This window comes from Plasmodium cynomolgi, chromosome 12, assembly GCF_000321355.1.
Source record: "Plasmodium cynomolgi strain B DNA, chromosome 12, whole genome shotgun sequence".
NCBI classification, from domain to species: domain Eukaryota; phylum Apicomplexa; class Aconoidasida; order Haemosporida; family Plasmodiidae; genus Plasmodium; species Plasmodium cynomolgi.
The window spans coordinates 2,021,187-2,037,465 of NC_020405.1; the positions used below are offsets into that span (position 1 = coordinate 2,021,187).

General features: G+C 39.9%; 5 protein-coding genes across 5 annotated transcripts; 2 read left to right on the top strand and 3 right to left on the bottom strand.

The window, feature by feature from the left end:
• Positions 1 to 1,286: 1,286 nt before the first annotated feature.
• Positions 1,287 to 5,650, bottom strand: PCYB_125660 (hypothetical protein; the record flags this gene model as incomplete). The annotated part of the gene is made up of 3 exons (XM_004223899.1): positions 1,287 to 1,355; positions 1,520 to 2,096; positions 2,232 to 5,650. 3 exons carry the CDS (start codon positions 5,648 to 5,650, stop codon positions 1,287 to 1,289), a joined length of 4,065 nt encoding a protein of 1,354 aa, XP_004223947.1.
• Positions 5,651 to 7,428: 1,778 nt separating this feature from the next.
• Positions 7,429 to 8,376, top strand: PCYB_125670 (hypothetical protein; the record flags this gene model as incomplete). The annotated part of the gene is made up of 1 exon (XM_004223900.1): positions 7,429 to 8,376. A coding segment is annotated over one exon (948 nt), but the record flags the coding sequence as incomplete, so codon positions are not given.
• A 1,303-nt stretch (positions 8,377 to 9,679) lies between these two features.
• On the top strand, positions 9,680 to 14,705 carry PCYB_125680 (hypothetical protein; the record flags this gene model as incomplete). The annotated part of the gene is made up of 4 exons (XM_004223901.1): positions 9,680 to 9,829; positions 10,241 to 13,306; positions 13,423 to 14,447; positions 14,594 to 14,705. The coding sequence occupies 2 exons, from the start codon at positions 9,680 to 9,682 to the stop codon at positions 13,304 to 13,306; spliced, it is 3,216 nt and encodes a 1,071-aa protein (XP_004223949.1). The 3' UTR covers positions 13,423 to 14,447; positions 14,594 to 14,705.
• A 227-nt stretch (positions 14,706 to 14,932) lies between these two features.
• PCYB_125690 (hypothetical protein) lies at positions 14,933 to 15,436 on the bottom strand (the record flags this gene model as incomplete). The annotated part of the gene is made up of 2 exons (XM_004223902.1): positions 14,933 to 15,090; positions 15,259 to 15,436. The coding sequence occupies 2 exons, from the start codon at positions 15,434 to 15,436 to the stop codon at positions 14,933 to 14,935; spliced, it is 336 nt and encodes a 111-aa protein (XP_004223950.1).
• Positions 15,437 to 15,721: 285 nt separating this feature from the next.
• Positions 15,722 to 16,050, bottom strand: PCYB_125700 (hypothetical protein; the record flags this gene model as incomplete). The annotated part of the gene is made up of 2 exons (XM_004223903.1): positions 15,722 to 15,905; positions 15,983 to 16,050. 2 exons carry the CDS (start codon positions 16,048 to 16,050, stop codon positions 15,722 to 15,724), a joined length of 252 nt encoding a protein of 83 aa, XP_004223951.1.
• Positions 16,051 to 16,279: the final 229 nt, after the last annotated feature.

Consider the following 16,279-nt stretch of genomic DNA (forward strand, 5'->3'; position numbering starts at 1 on the left):
TACGACNCGGAAAAAAGAGAGGAGAGATCCTAAAAAAAAAAACATCATTTCGTTTTAGATATTTTGCCTAGTCTCTTTGTCACATGTCATAATGGCAAAATGGGGAAATAGCCAAAAAGGGGCTCCTCTTCAAAATTGCAAGGATAACTTCAACCTGTACATTAATCGCCCAAGTTGAAGTTTTCCTTCGCGAAAAAAATGTTAGTTCAAAATGTATGCACTTGAAAAAATATTCCCTTTTTTTTTTTTTTTTGCGATCATTTTGTTGCAAAATTAACGGCAGTTTTGTACATTTTTGTATGTGCGAAAAAAACAGCGACTCCAAAAAATTAAAAAGTTTGAGAATTGCACAAACTGTCGGAACAGCAAGGTTTTTTAAAAAAGGGGAGTGCATAGAATGCGGCATTTAAAAAGGAGGCAAACCAGTTTATAAACTTAAAAAAAAAAATAATAAGTAAAAGACTGATGTGTGTCAAAATGGATCAGCACAAAAATGATGTGCGTCAAAATGGATCAGCACAAAACTGCTACAGCTGCGGGAAGACGTGTGCGCGCGAACCCCAGATCGACAAATAACTCGATGCGACGTTTTTCCCGTTGGGATGCCCCCAAAGGAACGATCCGTGTACACACGAAATCACTGCATCGGGACAAAACAAAGTTGCGTGTCGCAGTTGACAAAAAGTCCAAATGGTGAGGGAGATGAAGATGGAGAAGCATAAGGCCTGCGCGGAGGCCGCGGTAGAGAAAAGAATTTACGCGGAGTTCATTCCCCGTGGACGTGAAGGTGCTAACTGAGCTTTTTGATCGTACCTGTAGGGGGTGGAAAGAGAGGGTAGGCAACATATTTATCGCCTCGAAGGCTTCTACTTTGTCGCTTCGAAGGCTTCTACTTTGTCGCTTCTGTGCAGTGTCTCCCTTCGTGATGAGAGCATTTCTACTCCCTACAATATATCCCCAATGACACAGCAAAGTTGTGCTTTACGTAAATGAGCCCATTTCGTGTACGCTTCACGGGGGCCTATTCCTCTATAGACTCCCCCTCTCCATCAAGTACCGTTTCGCAGGATGGCGTATTCCTCCTTGTTTGGTAGAATCTCCTTCCTTCGCCCATCACAAAATAAAATTTGCGTGTGCCCATCTGTATATTTGCAGTCTATTTGACCATTTGGAAACCTAGCAAAAAAAAAAAGGGGGGAAAAAAAAAAGAAGACATTTTTGTGCTGATTCGGAACTTAATCAAAGAGGGCACTTAAATGCAGATAATAAATATGGTCCTTTTCTTCTTACTTATTCAGTTGGCATTTATTCGGTATGTTCACTTGGTAAATGCCTTTGTTTACAAAGCGGAATAGCTAAGGAAAAAAAAGGGGGAGTGTGTGGGGGGGATGGGGTAATTTTTTGAGCTTACTTTTCAAGAGTGTACCAATTGGGGAATTGTGTATCCGCGGCATCCACGCGGGGAAAACCTAAATGTGCGCGTTTGCTTCCACGTGAATACTCATCCTTCCTCCCTTACCGTGTACGAATTTGGCAACTGCGCACGGTAATCCTTACTGGGGTACAGATAAATAGTCAAATTCGTGGGGTCCACAATTTTCTTGTTTCTGTTTTTCTCAATGATTCGTAAGCCATCTTCAAATAACGTTTCCACCTTGCCATCGACAAATGCCTGTCTATATTTCATCTTCTTCGTCGACGAGAATATCGATTCGATCACATTTTCGCAGCTGTTAAATAATTCGTCAAAATTGAAATTTATTATGAAATCCCAGTTTTTGCCAAATGGGTTTAAGTGGTCTGTTCTAGATGGAGATATCTTCGAGCGGGTTCTCGACTCTAGGTTATTCTTTGCAAACTCGTTGTCGTCGTTGCTGTTTCGTCCGATGATGTTGTTCCTTTTTAGTTCACCACTGCGTGTGTTTAATGAGGATGGTCCTTCCCCCCCATAAGGTCTAAACAGTGTGTTACTCTTCGTGGGGATGTTGCTACTTGTGCCATTTTTTGCTCTATCTGTTGGCATGGTCTCCTTTCCATTTTTTGACGCCTTGGCTGGGTAATCACCCTTCGTATGGATTCCCAACTCGTTCGTCAACCTGTGCGAAATGGAGTTGGAAAGGTTGTGATTTGGTTTACTTATCATGAGGAAAGGGTACTTTGTGGGGGTAAGTATCCTCCCTGATAGTTAACTCTTGAGAGCTTTTGTTGAGGTCCCCATGGATGAGACATACCTTTCCGCTGAAACGCTCATGGGTGCATCTCCGTGGACTCTTCCCAGTGGGACCCCTGCATTTCGTTGCTTTTCATCTCGTTGCTTCTCATCACTCCCATTTTGCTTATCCTGTTTGGTGTAGTTCGTTAGGAAGGAGGCCTTCCTGAGCTGTTCGTGGGGGTCCCTTTTTTCTTCCTCCTCGTTTGTGAAGCCACTATTGTAAGATAATTTGTCATTTATTTTGCTGGAGTGGTCAAAAAAATACTTTCTAAAAATTTTATTATGTTCATTCGTAGTATGGCTACTGCTGTCTTCCTCGTTGTATACCTTGTCCCTGTTTGGGGCATTTCTATTTTTCTGTAATAGGAATTTCATTTTTTCTAAATTTTTATCTATAGACGCATCATCCTTTGCGGCGCTGTGCCCAATCTTCATGTCATTTTTGTGCACAAATAAATCGTTAAGAGTAATTTTTTTTTTCCCTTTTATCTCTTTCGATGCCACTACAGAGGTGTCGCTTTCTCGTAGTGAATTTGTATGGAGTGTTTTATCATCTCTGCTGATATGTTGATATAACGAATCAGATTCGATTTCCGCTTTTCCACTTTCCCTCTTTGGCTTGCCCTTCACTGGGGTGGAACTTCCTGAACAATCTGAAAAATGAGGCAAACTTTTCGCATCGGCATTTTTTACCATCTTCTCCTGAACCACATTCGTTGCTAACTTCATGATGGTTTTCTGCTGGTAATTTTCTAGCTTACTTCTATATTCGTCCGAAATTTTTAACTCCGTTTTGAGCTTTTCATTTTCAATTTTTAGACTTTCGACCTGTTTTCTCAATTTCTCAACAGTTATTTTGTGCTGCCTCTTTTCCGTTGTCAGCTTTTCTTCCAATTCTTTAATTTTATTTTTGAACATTGCCACTTCGTTGGTTAGTTTTCTTTTGCTCATTATGATAGTCCTCTGTTTGTCTACTTCACTTTCTATTCTTTTTTTTTCTTTGTTCCACTTTTTTTTTTCTTCTTCCATATTTTTCATCATCATTTTTTTTTCCTCTTCAATTTTGTTTTTCATTTCTTCTCTCTCAAGTTCTATTTCTGCACTTTTCGCAATGAGCTCATATTCTAACCTCTTAACTTTACCTTGTTCCCTTTCTAGTTTATTTATTTGGTTGTTTAATTCCTTTCCTAGCTCCTTCAGTTGGTCACTGTTGCTTTGTTCGGTAATCTCCTCATGATTAAGCGGCACGTCTTTTTTGCTACCCCCTTTATCGCTAGAGTGTCTCCTTCTTCCCATAGCACCTTCTTCCTCCGCTTCGTCTTTCTTTTTCTTTTTCTTGTACCTATCCTTTATCATCGCTACGATTCCTTTCTTCTTTGCGTCCCCTTTTTTATCGTTTGCCCTGTCCGTTTCGTCCCACGATTCTTCATCATTCAAGTCGACGCAAATGTCCGTGCTGTCATTGCTGTTGCATGTGACAGTTCCATTTTCCTGTCCCTTGGTTCTTTTCTTGTTGACAAAAATGAAATTGCTATCTGAGCTGCTATGAGCAGAGTCGTCCCTTTTGTTTAGTTCGTTTGAAGAATACCCACGAGTGTTCTTTTTAGGTGAGGCCAAACTGTTCGATGTTTTCCCGCTATGGCCGCTACTGGTGCGTCTTTTTTGAAAGCCCTTAAGGTTGGTGCCTTCTTGAGGGGTCTTCTCCTCCTTTTTCCATCTTCCCTCGTTTTTCTTACTGTTGTTTTTTAGTTTCAAATTGTTGTTCATAATTTCTGAAGTAGCGTCACTGTCTTTTCTTGTGTGGGTTGTTTTCCTAACTGGTGTGTTCTCGGTGCTCTCGGCGCGGTTATCCCTCACGGAAAAGGTTCGACTACCTGTTTTGTTGACTCCTTTTGGTTTGCTTTCACCATGGGAACGGTAACCCCTCACTCTGCTCTTTGAATTCACTCCAAATGAATCGGCGTTAATGTCATTGTCACTACTGCGTAAAACGACTCTTTTGCTTTTTTTCGCACTGTCATTAAGTTTACTTAAACTTAAGCTGCTGCTCGCCTTTGAAAGATTGTAGTCGTGGGAGTTGTGTAAAGACTCCTCTCTGATAAGGTTGCTATTCGTCATGCTGATGTCATAACCCTTGTTGTTGCCCAAAGAGGTGTCACTTCGTTTGATACTCTTCCCAGAGTACGCATCGTCTGCTCTCGGGTGGGAGTCTCTACTTTGGTACGAAAAATTTCCAACACCTTTTCTGTTTCTATTACTATAAGGTGAGTTCATTTCTTCTGGCATGTCACCATTTGAGAGGCCCACTGCGTCTTCTTCGTTCCTTTCCTCGCTCCCCCCTGATGAATTACCATCCCTTTTGAAATAACCCATGTCTTTGCTGCCCCCTTCCGATTCGCTTATTCCCATTTGCTCCTTCAAAAAGGAAGAGAAGGGGCTATCCGCCTGCGCGTCGAACTTCTCCCCATATTCATCAGTTCGACTCTTCATGATAGAGCAGCCTGCACTGCTGTTACTATGATGCATGTGACCATCCTTTCCGTTTGGAGAAGTTCCTTTGTGATCCTCACAGATGCTATACCCACTATGGAGAAACGCCCCGCTCCTCTGGGGACTAATGTCACATACGTTAGAAAAATTGGCGCTATCTCCATTGTCGTAGTCTCCATAAGGGCCACCATCGAGGCAGTCTACGCCATTCCCGTAACTTGCCGCACCGTTGCTATTCATTTTATCCCACAAATCCATGGATGACTTATCCATATGAAATAAATTGCCTGACCGATCTTCTGCGTTGTCTGATTCGTTGTTACTGCTGGTGAATTCTAATTTATCCAAAAATCGTGCATCGCCATTTTCTTTGCAAAAGTTATCATCATATGGGTAAGTACTGTCCTTTTCATTGTTTGGGCGTTTTTCTAGCTCTTCGTAAATGTCTTTAAATAAAAATAGCTCCTGATCTGTTTTTTTGCTTTCTCCTAGTTTGTCACTGATGCGATCATCCGCTTGGTCCCCGGAGTGGTGGTCATATGTATGGCCCTCGGAGTGCTGATCATCTGTGTGATTCTCGGGGGGGTATGCATCCATTTGGTCGGCTGATTGGCCTAACCCCATTTCTGGACCATTCCCATGGAGACCTCCCCTCTCGCTTACTCTGCTAAATTTTAAATCGAGGTCTCCCTTCTCCTCCTTGGAAGTTTCTAACTCATTAATTAAATTTAAATCGCTCCTTCTTAGCTGCGCTTCCTCTACATTACTCATTTTAGTGTTATCATCTGTGCAGAAAAATATACTTTGCTTTGACTCTTCTTTACTTAATTTTTTTTTTATATTTTTTTCCAAGCTCTGTGTATATTCTAGTTCCTCGAATGTATCGTTTGTCCAGTTCTCCTCATACACATCGTAATAGTCGTCAAACTCTTCTTTTCGTTTTTTCATTTTATTTGCCTCATGCGTTTAATTGTAGATTCCATGAGGGGGTGCGAAGGTGCAGTCGCGAGTATACACATATGCAGCTGGAAACATATTGATACACATGTGTGCAGATTCGCTACGAGTACAACTTTTACAAGTCGGCAAACAGGGTAGAAGGACGCCTTGCTTCCCTTGCTTTGCTTGCTTTGCTTACTTTCCTTGCTTCCCTTGCTTCCCTTGCTTTCCTTGCTTTGCTTACTTTCCTTGCCTTTTCCCTTGGTCCTTTTTCTTCGTACTCTTAGGCCTTTTTAACAAATGTTTTAACGGCAAGCATGTTTTATGCCCAGCAGTTTTGCAAATGTCACCTTAATTTTATTGTTCACTCTTCAGTTTTGTTTGTGTGTTAATTTGTACCGCACACTTTGTTTAACTAGCTTTTCCTCTTTTACCTTTCACTATTCTTTTTTTTTTTTTTTTTAAAATAGTTAACACGCCACAAAATATTCAGTCAGTAATGGTAACGTTTTGCTTTCCTCTTTTTATGGCAGAGACAAAATTAAAGGAAGTGGGCATGAAAAAAATTGTCCTGTAAAAATAGTAGAATGCAAATTTATATATGTATGATACTTGAAAGGGGAATTTAACCCTGTTGTGAACATTTCTGGGTTATATGTCTTTTTCCCTTTTGTCATAACTGCGGACGGGGATTTAACACATTTGCGATTACATATTCATAAATTGGAAATACCCCTATGGTATGGCAAAAAATAAAAAAAATAAAATAAAATATGCAAGAAAATAAGCAGGAACATAAGCAAAAAAATGACAAAAAGAAAAAATGTGCATATGTTTAAAAACGTATTAATTGACTCTAATCAGTGAACACGGTGCAAAGAATTGAAAATAAAAAAATTTATGCCCTTTTTCCACATGCCGGAGAGAGTGCATGCCGCGAATATGCTAAATGCAGCAGAAGAGGGGGTCAATTACAATGTTGTTACGTAAAAAAAAAGATTTTTTTTAGCGAACTGTTTCTGTTCCATTTTCTCGTTAACGTAAAGGCATTTCGAAAGAATGAATAAAAATTAAATCTGTTGATAAAAAAAAAAAAGTTAGGGTGCTCTCCTCTGTATTTTTTTTACTTTTGAAGTGGAAGTAACCCCACGTTGTTGTTTCATATTACATGGGAGCTTCAAGTGACTAAGAAAGAATGAACAAGAAAATAAGCACAGTTTGATTTTCTTTCCGCCTTTACAACGTTAAAAATGCTCTACTGAGTGTTTTTTTTTTTTTTTTTGAAGCAAAGTTTAATAAAGCTGGAAGGTTAACTGAACCCACCTTGTTACAGTTGGCCATAATTAATTCCTTGGTAGTACTTTCACCTAAATGTGCTACCAGGGAGTTGCTGCGTGGACAAATGCTACTTATGTACTGTTAAGCTTTATTGCCGGCAGCTGCAAGAAGAAATATGCGCCAATTATAGGTACTTCCGCTTTCACAAATGCAGGCGAATTTGCATCTTTGCCCCTTGTGTGTGTTTCGTAACTATTTGTGTGCTTGTGTTTTCACCCGATTTGCGTGCACGAAAAGTGCTGCTTCATTCATTGTCGTGGATTTGGTTAAGTCGGCAGAGCGACGTGGGTAATTCGTTCCGTAAAATTGACTAACTGGTGCTGCAAAATACGCTCACCAAGGGGGTTACATTTTTCTTGTATACGTACAACAATAGAGTTTTTTTTTTTTTTTTTTTTTGGGTATATATTTGCAATTTCCGCGCTTTGGAAAATAAAAAAAAAAAAAAAATGGCAGTTTTAATAAAGAACAATGAAGCGTCGCTAGTCGACATGGCCGTCCAGGATTTCATCAAACTGGGCATAGATGGAGTGTACACGACAATGAAAACGGTAGTATCCTATGAGTACATTTTTAACTTCACCTCACACATGAGAAACTTACATAAGTACTCTACCAACTTTCTGGAGTTACAAATAAATGACCATAACAAAGAATGCGTCACAAATATTTTGAAAAATTTGACATTGGAAAATATTCGCAAAAGCAGCAGCACAAGCATCAAAGCAGGATTCGAGTTTTTAAATACATTAAATGATGACATAAAAAAAAAACACTTCAGTGAAAATATAAATTATATGGTTATGGTTACCATTACGTGGGATATACACAGAGATAACAGCGTACCTACAAATGAGCCCTTTTCCATTTTATGCTACATAAAATGCTTACCAAAACATAGCAGCCATGTGCAGATAGACGTCATGTGTGGGGAAAGGAAGACGCCAAATATAAAATATTCAAATGTGTTTGATGTGCGAAATAAACTGCTAAAATTGAAAAGCGAAGATAGCCACGAGGTTGTTTTATATAACGAGAAGGAAGAAATTACAGAAGGATTGACTTGTAATTTTTTCTGCTTTTTTAATGATACTTTGTACACAGCAAAAGACGAACTTGTTCTCAAGGGCACCATGCGGGAACAAATAATACACATATGCGAAGAGGAGGGCATGAAATTAAAAAAGGAAGCTATCAACATAAGTGACATTGGACGCTTCGAATTCTGCTTCATTTGCTCAACAACTAGGAATATTTTACCCGTTAAAAAAATTATTCTTTGTTCGGAAAATAAAAGAGAGTTTGAAAAGGATATCCATCACCCCGTTTTGGTAAAGTTACAAGAGAAGCTGCGCGAAGCAGTTGAAAAGAAGAAGGAAAAATATGAGGTGTACGTTAGTTAGTCAAACACGCGATGTGCGAGGTATGTGTGAGGTATGTGCGACAAGTGGGTAGATTAGATGCGCCGCGCCCGCATGCTTGTTCTGTGCACATTTTTACGTATGCAGGAATTGTGTCATTTGTGAATGCAGTTTGTTTTTTCCAGCAACTATTCGCCGCTTTCTCTTGCATTATTCGCCGCTTCCCCCCCATTTGTGGCCACGTTCGAAACATGGCTGCATTTTATGAGTTAATGATTTAGTACACGTTTTTTCCCTTTGTTCGCGGTGCGCGGGTCCGCTTCTGAATTTTTTTATCATCCTGAGAAGCGCCTGCGCTGATTTGATTTTGCCACACCAGTTCGCTTCGACAGGTGGGCACTGCATATTTCACCATGCTCATTTTGCGCAGTTTGTTGGTTTTTTTTTTTTATTCCTTGGATTCACGCACACGTAACACAAACTGACTTATTTGAAGAAAAAGAAAAAAAAAAAAGCAGCGAACTTGATGCATCGCTATGACTTTCTTATACCCATTTTTACATTTTACGAAAATAAGCCAAGAAAACATATGCCTCAAGAAAAATAGCACTGAAAGGGGACATGGTCGAATTTTGTGCGAGATGTGATTATCTTATGACTCTTTTCCTAAATGGCCTATTTCTACTTTTAGCAGCTCGCAAAAGGTGTGGCACAAAAAGGTTTCCCTTTTTTAATGCTTCGCAAGTGTACATAGTTGACCTTTCACATTGACCTTTCCGAAGGCTCCATTATAACATCCCGAAGAATCGAAACACATGTGACAAGTTCTCGTTTGCAAACGTGTTCTTTGTCTGTGGTATTGTATGCATACATGTGCTTAAATTTGAATGTGTGAATATATGCAATATTTACGTTTTTTTTTTTTTTTTTTTTTTTTTTTTTTTTCCTTTTTCCATGTGTAATACACAAAATGAATTTTCCCTAACGTGTACACAAAAGGAAGAAAAATTATTTTGGCCAACTTCGCCCAATTTGAAAGATCCCAAATCGTTAAATTGACTTTGTTGGTGTTTGTGAATACACAGTTTAAGTTCATCGAATTGGGATTATGCAATTTCGCAGGGAAACAAAATTTATGTCACATGTATAACGTATTTGTAAATAAATGTATATACGTATGTATGTCAGTATCTGCGTAAGTGATAGACATCCCCAACACCTTTCCAACAACGTACCCTCCTTTTTATGCTGCCGAACGCACCATAATGTACACCCGTACGTCCAATCGAGCGAGAGCAACTCCTAACCATACACCACACAGTTTATTGTCAGTTAACCCATGTCTACAATTATGTTTTGCAAAAAATTGTTCAAAAGTTTTAAAAAAAATAGCTCGCTCATCGTCTTCTTCGTAACGTTACTCTATTTTTTTTACACGTACGTGTCCTTGTTTTTGTTTGTGTTCAACAATGCCTTGTTCTACCTGTTTGTTAACATCACTCTGTTTTACTTATGTTTCCATTTTGTGGTGAGGGCCCTGACGTACCCCGGGAGTCTCTTCATATACTTCCACAAGGTGAGCCGAAATGCGAAAAAGGAGGGAAAAAAAAGAGGGAAAAAAAAGGAGGAAAAAAAGGAGGAAAAAAAAGGAAGAAAAGAGGAAAAAAGGAGGAGAAAAAAAAGGAGAAAAAAAAAGAAGGAAAAGATGCTTAAATAAGTCACACACATGCGGACCCATTGCAAACGAGTGAACAAACCAAACGCCCTTTTTTCACCCCCCCCCGTGCAGACAAACTACGACAACAGAGTAGAACTATGCAAGTTTTACATGAAAGAGTCGGTGAAGCTGTCACTGATTATAAGTGACATTCGAGCAAACGCCAAGGAAGTGATTCGTCAGGAAAATAATAACGCACGTGGAAATCTCAAAATTAAACTAGAGCAGCTGTTCTCAAATAGCAATAACAAAGATAATTACTTTAACTTTTTCAGCGGCCTATATATATTTTACACGCTCTACATTAGCTATTACCTCTACATCAACTTAGAAGAAAATGTCGAATTCAGTGATGAGCAGTTGCTTTTTTACTACTACTTGAAGCTATTCATGATAAAAATAAACGAACTGAAGGTGTACATTCATCAGGAAAATATTATATACCCGGAAATCCTCACAGAAATAAAAATCCACAAGGATTTTAACGAAGCAGTACACGAGTTCATACTTAGTAGAAATCCCACGTATGAGAAATTTTGCGCACCCACAACAGAAAGGGGAAAGGATTCGAGTTTTCAGAGAGCAAGATGGAGGTTCAACATTTGGAAGCGCATATTTAGCTGGAATGGTGTGCAAGACTGCAAGGAAGCGGAGGAATATGCAAATTTGTTGCCCGGAAAGGGGAAGGAAAATAATTCCAAAGGCGATAATGGCAATCGTGACGCTTTAGCCCTCGGGAGGAATCCCCTCCAGGGGGAACAAAAACCAAGGAACTGCTTGGAGGGAAAAAAAGGGGACAGCATTTATGATAACTCGAAAGAAGGAGACAATTCTGGGAAGGACATCCCCCCCAAGTATATCGACATAAATATCTTGAGTTTATTTTACCATGAAAATTACGAAAAATCAATAACGCATGTTAACTATAGAGACTTTTTTATGATCATAAACGGTGACGATTTCCTGCGACTACTAGACGATCTGACACACTTTTTAAACAAGCTAGGTGAGCTTTTCAAAGTGAATACACAAAGAGAAAGCATGGACTTGAGAAATATCACCAAGTATATTAATAACTATATGAAAAAACACATAGCAGGAACAATGGATCTGTTCAAGTACGAACTCATTTTTAAATACTACGGGAAACAGGAATACTTGCTAGTGAACGGTGCCAAAATAGATTGCATGTTCATACCATGTAAGAGGTTCCTAAATGATAAAATACAGTCATATATCGATTTGAAAAAGCGGGATGAGGAAAAGGGGGCAAAAAAGGAACATCCAACGAATGCACCTATCAATGGCCACGTCTATTTAAACGCCTTCAATAACGATTTTTACAATTACATATATCAAGACGATTATTTGTGTGACATACCCGTTGTGCTTTACTTCAACCCCAATGCTGCATACTACGAACTAAATGCTTGCTATTCTGGGTCGCTGAAATTTTACTTAGAAAATAATGTGAACGTTTTCGTGTACAACTATCGAGGGTACAGCAAGTCTAGTGGTTATCCAAATTTGAATAGAAACAATTTAGACGCTTTAAAAATTGCAGAGTATCTTTTGTCCAGGAAGGTCAAACATTTAGGGCTACATGGAACATCCATTGGAGGTCCCCTATGCTCCTACGTATCCTACCATCTCTGCAATTTTAACCAAAAAGAGTATAACATGGAATATATGGACAAACTGTACAAAAATGAAATTCGCATCAAAATTACCTGCAAGCAGATAAACAAAACGGTGAAGTTGATGAGTAGGAGGAAGGACAAAATTTTAAATATCCTCCTTATCCCAATTAAGTATATCATCTTGCTGCTCCAGTTCATTGTGCTGTGCAAGTTGAAAATGTCCAATGTGAGGATTAGGAGGAAGATCAACCAGAGCATGGGTGCTGGCCGCGCTAGCAGCAGGAGCGGCAATAGCGGCAGGAGCGGCAGGAGCGGCACTACCAGCAGGAGCGGCACTACCAGCAGGAGCGGCACTACCAGCAATAGGGACAATCGCGACGAGGGCGCTGGCACCACGCGCACCGACCACCCGAGGATATCCTTCGTGTGCATCGATAAGTCCTTCTACAATTTCGAGGAAGTGGCCAAATACATGGTGGGCGAGTACGCCTACAACATTTTGCAGTTCACGTCATACAAATTAGACATTACGAAATATTACCTCAATTCAAATGTCCCTAAAATTTTGATTTACGACAACAACGACGAGATAATTCACTACATGTCCAGTGTCCTTACGGGGGTGTCCAAGGAAATTTCGAAATTGTACAAAAGTGGGGACGGCAAGGCGGGAGGCAACGTGGAAGGCAGCCTGGAAAGCAGCATGGGAGGCAGCCTGGAAAGCAGCATGGGAGGCAGCCTGGAAAGCAGCATGGGAGGCAGCATGGAAAGAAGCATGGAAGGCAGAATGGAACGCAGCATGGAAAGCAGCATCGAAAGCAGCCAAAATTTGCTTCCATTGGTGGGGGGAAGTTGTGATGAAGGCGCATATATGCCGCAGAGACGGATGTATTCCGATTTGTACGCGAAGAAAAGGGCCCACCCCGAGCTCCCACTTCCTCAGAGGCAGCAGCTCCTGAATGGAAGTATTCTCGGCAGCCCGAATGAGAAGAAGCCCCCCTTTGTTGCCCAGCTAATCATAGACGAAAGTGTAGACAAATGCTGGTTCGAAAATAAAGTGAAAAATATCGACATAGGCCTATTTTTGCAGAGCTGGAAGGTGATAAACGATTGCATTTTGTTTCTAAATAAATCTTCCACAACGAACAACTCGTTCATTTCGATAGGACTCGAAACGTATAAGTCTATCATGTCCTTATACAATTCGAAGGAAAATAATTTGGAGAAGCAAACGCACAATGCTATCTATTGCATATATAATGACAACATGAGTTTTATGGATACATTTAAGAAGGTGAACCCTAATTACGACGATTTCGAGATGCCAGAAAGTACGGGTAAGGATAGCCATGTGAAGAAGCCAAATGTGTATGATACGCTCCGCGAAAATGAAGACTTCAAATTCGAAATGGAAAAGCTGAACAAAATGTTGAAAGATTTATACATGTCAAAGAGGAAGGAAGTGGAAAAGGTGCACTTCACGTATAGCGGATTTTTCCTCAAAAATGATTACCTATATAATTATATAAATACGAAGAATAAGAACAAGGAGGAACCTGCTTTTAACATAGAAGAGGTGGACATCAAAACCAATTTAGTGATTCTTTAACCGAGATTACAGATGCGATAAATTACAATTTGAATTCTTGTGGGCAATTATTAACAGAATTAAATGAAGTTGCAGAAAATGAAAAAATAATTTTTTTCAAATCTTTCATTTTTAGAATGAAGGTGTATGGTTCCTACCCTTCTCAATGTTTTATTTCGTCTAATGAGGAACAATATTGTAATTCCATCAATCAGCTTCCGTTTATTTTATCTGAGTGTTGCGACCAAGGGGGATTGGATCCTCACGGAAAGGTCAGAAACTACCCCTACGATTTGAACCATACCCGAGATGATGAATTGCCTTTCGATGGGGAGTACCCTGAGAGCGACTCGGAGGGTGTATATTTCATGCATAGCGACTCGGAAAAAAGGACGACCAAAATTAAAGGGGAGCAAAGCAAAGACATTTTTCACTTCAATCACAGTTTTGCAGCGGACTACAACTGTAGTATGCTTTCCCCTTACGTGGTGGTAAAGAGGTCCATGTTTTTGCACGACTTGGTTGTATGCTTGAATTGGTTTAAGAGGGGTGCTGCGGTTGGTTCTCCTTCTTCCGGTTGCGCCTCGTCTACCCCCGCAGGCGTTTTTTACCAACTGAACGAAGATACCTACTTAGTGAACCCCACACAGCTGCTCCTAGCCCTGAAGGCAAAAAACCAGAAAGGGCAAAATAGTCAGAAAAATAACGCCACGCGTCTAAACAGTGGTAACTTTCTGGACTTATTTTCTAACGATATTGGAGTGGACATAAACAATGCGGATTTTTCGAAAGAGCTAGAAAAGTACGTAAGCTGGATGCGCCTGAACAACAGAATGAGCTTATGCAAAATTTTGCTTTCCCTAAAAAGTGAATTACGCAAAATGAAAAGCTACTCGGAAAGCTTAATTGATGAATATAGCACAATCAACCAAGGCACGAATATTCACTTTATCATTTTCCTAATATATCGCATACTAATTTTTAAGAAGCTTCTTACTCACACTTATATAATTTACACATTTTGGGAACGTCTGAGCACATCCTTGGATGTAAATTTGAATGATGGTGAGGAGGTTGCAAGAGATGTTGACCTTCTAACTTTGGAACCCATATCTCATTTTGACGTTTTCTACAAGGGTGCCTATAAGGTGTATTCCCCCAAGTAAGGAGAACTGCATACTCAGGGGGGTGGATCCTCGCTGCATTCGCGGTGTGCCACGTTGCGCATCCATACACCCACTGCGCGGCGCGATATCGCACCCACTCAATTTACACTCCATTTACGTCCCATTTACGCCCCATTTGCAGAATTTTGGGATGCCCCCTGCTGGTGAACTGCGGACATAACGGCACGCTAACGAAGGAGGATCTAGGCTTTTTCAGCACCTGCTTGAATTTCTACCTCAAGGAGTATACATGAAAACTGGGTCAGCAAAAAAAAAAAAGGTTGACTACGCAAAAATATCCATTTGTGGAGAAGTTAGGGGCAAAAAAAAGGGGAAATATACATTGTGGGAAGCGAAAACAGAGACGCAATGCGAAACAACTGATTTAGTTGTACGTTTCTCCCCAGACATCATGTCAAAAACCTTTGCAAAAACCTTTGCAATAATCTTTGCAAAAATCTTTGCAAAGTGCTTTCCCCTGTCAGTAATTGTAATCATTCAATTGTGGTGATATAAAAAACACGAAGGAAACTATCCCTATGGTGGATCCGATGGTAGCAAAGAGAATAGCATTTTTGTATTTATATCTTTCGCTACTGAACAATCTTTTCGTTTTGGCAACACGTGTGTGGTTGCAGTCTGCGAATGGGAAAAGGGCATAGGGAGAGATGTAACTTTGCCCTAGGTGGTAACGCGCCCGAGGGTGCAAGGCGCGTGTCTTTAATTTAACAAGTGTTAGGAGGCCACGCGTACATCCACGATGCTCGCATGCGTTCGTGGCTGTGTGCGCCTATTCATTCATCATACCGTTTGTTTTTATGTCATACTCCTTAAAATAAACGTAATGTTCCCTTTTGTTAATTTTATCATTTGCGTAAATGTTTTGTATTTTTATGTTGCTTAATATAGACGACTGGTTTCTGTTGCCATTTTTCTTTTTCAATACTCTTCTGAATTCTCTCGCGAACGAACTTATTTTATTCATTTTTCTTCACTTTTTAAGATGAACTGAAGTTGTTTTTCCTTTTTCCTTTTTTTGTTCACTTGGGGGAGGACGGTGCAGCTGCGAAAAAAGGGCTGCTACTCTCCAGGGGGAAAAGTAGCCCTGCAGAAATGTCTAGCTTCTTCTTTGCCTCGAAGAAAAGCGAAACGTTTGTGGTGAAGTTTTCATGGGAGGGATTATTCCCAATTGGTTTTTTTTTTTTTTTTTTTTTTTTTTTTTTTCCTTTCCTGTTTTTCTTCACTTCCGCTTCGCTCCCCCCCTCTTGGTCTACAAATTATCCGCTTTCCATTTTTCAAATTTGGCCTTTTGTCTTTCTATATCTTTCAATACGCCCTCGTACCTCCTCCTGTAATCCGAATATTTTGTCGTCTTCACGTAGTAGTAAATTCCAAGGCTTAAAAGGCAAGATGAAATTAGCATATATTTCCCCGAACGTTTTTTCATAATCTCTCTAAGCGGTGGAGGTGAATTCGGTTAGCACGGTAGTTGTGTAGGGGCCTGGCTGCCCTTCCGATGTTTTGTTCCTACGTGGATGTGATTTTATCTCCTTGTTGTAACTTATTCGAAGGGGCAATGTTATGAGGTGGTGTACCCATTTGAAGGAAATAGAAAAGAAGGAAAAAAAAAAAAAAAGAGCTCTGTAAAATAGTGGGACAAATTAATGGCCTTTTTTTTTCGAGAGGAACTTTGCTTTGGCATCGGTAGGAGCGAACTACGAAGTATTCGTCACTGGGTTATTTAACCTTTTGTTTTGCCATTCCATTAGCCATTACATTTTGCCATAACGTTTCACGTGATACTTGTGTTACCACATTATGTGTTTTT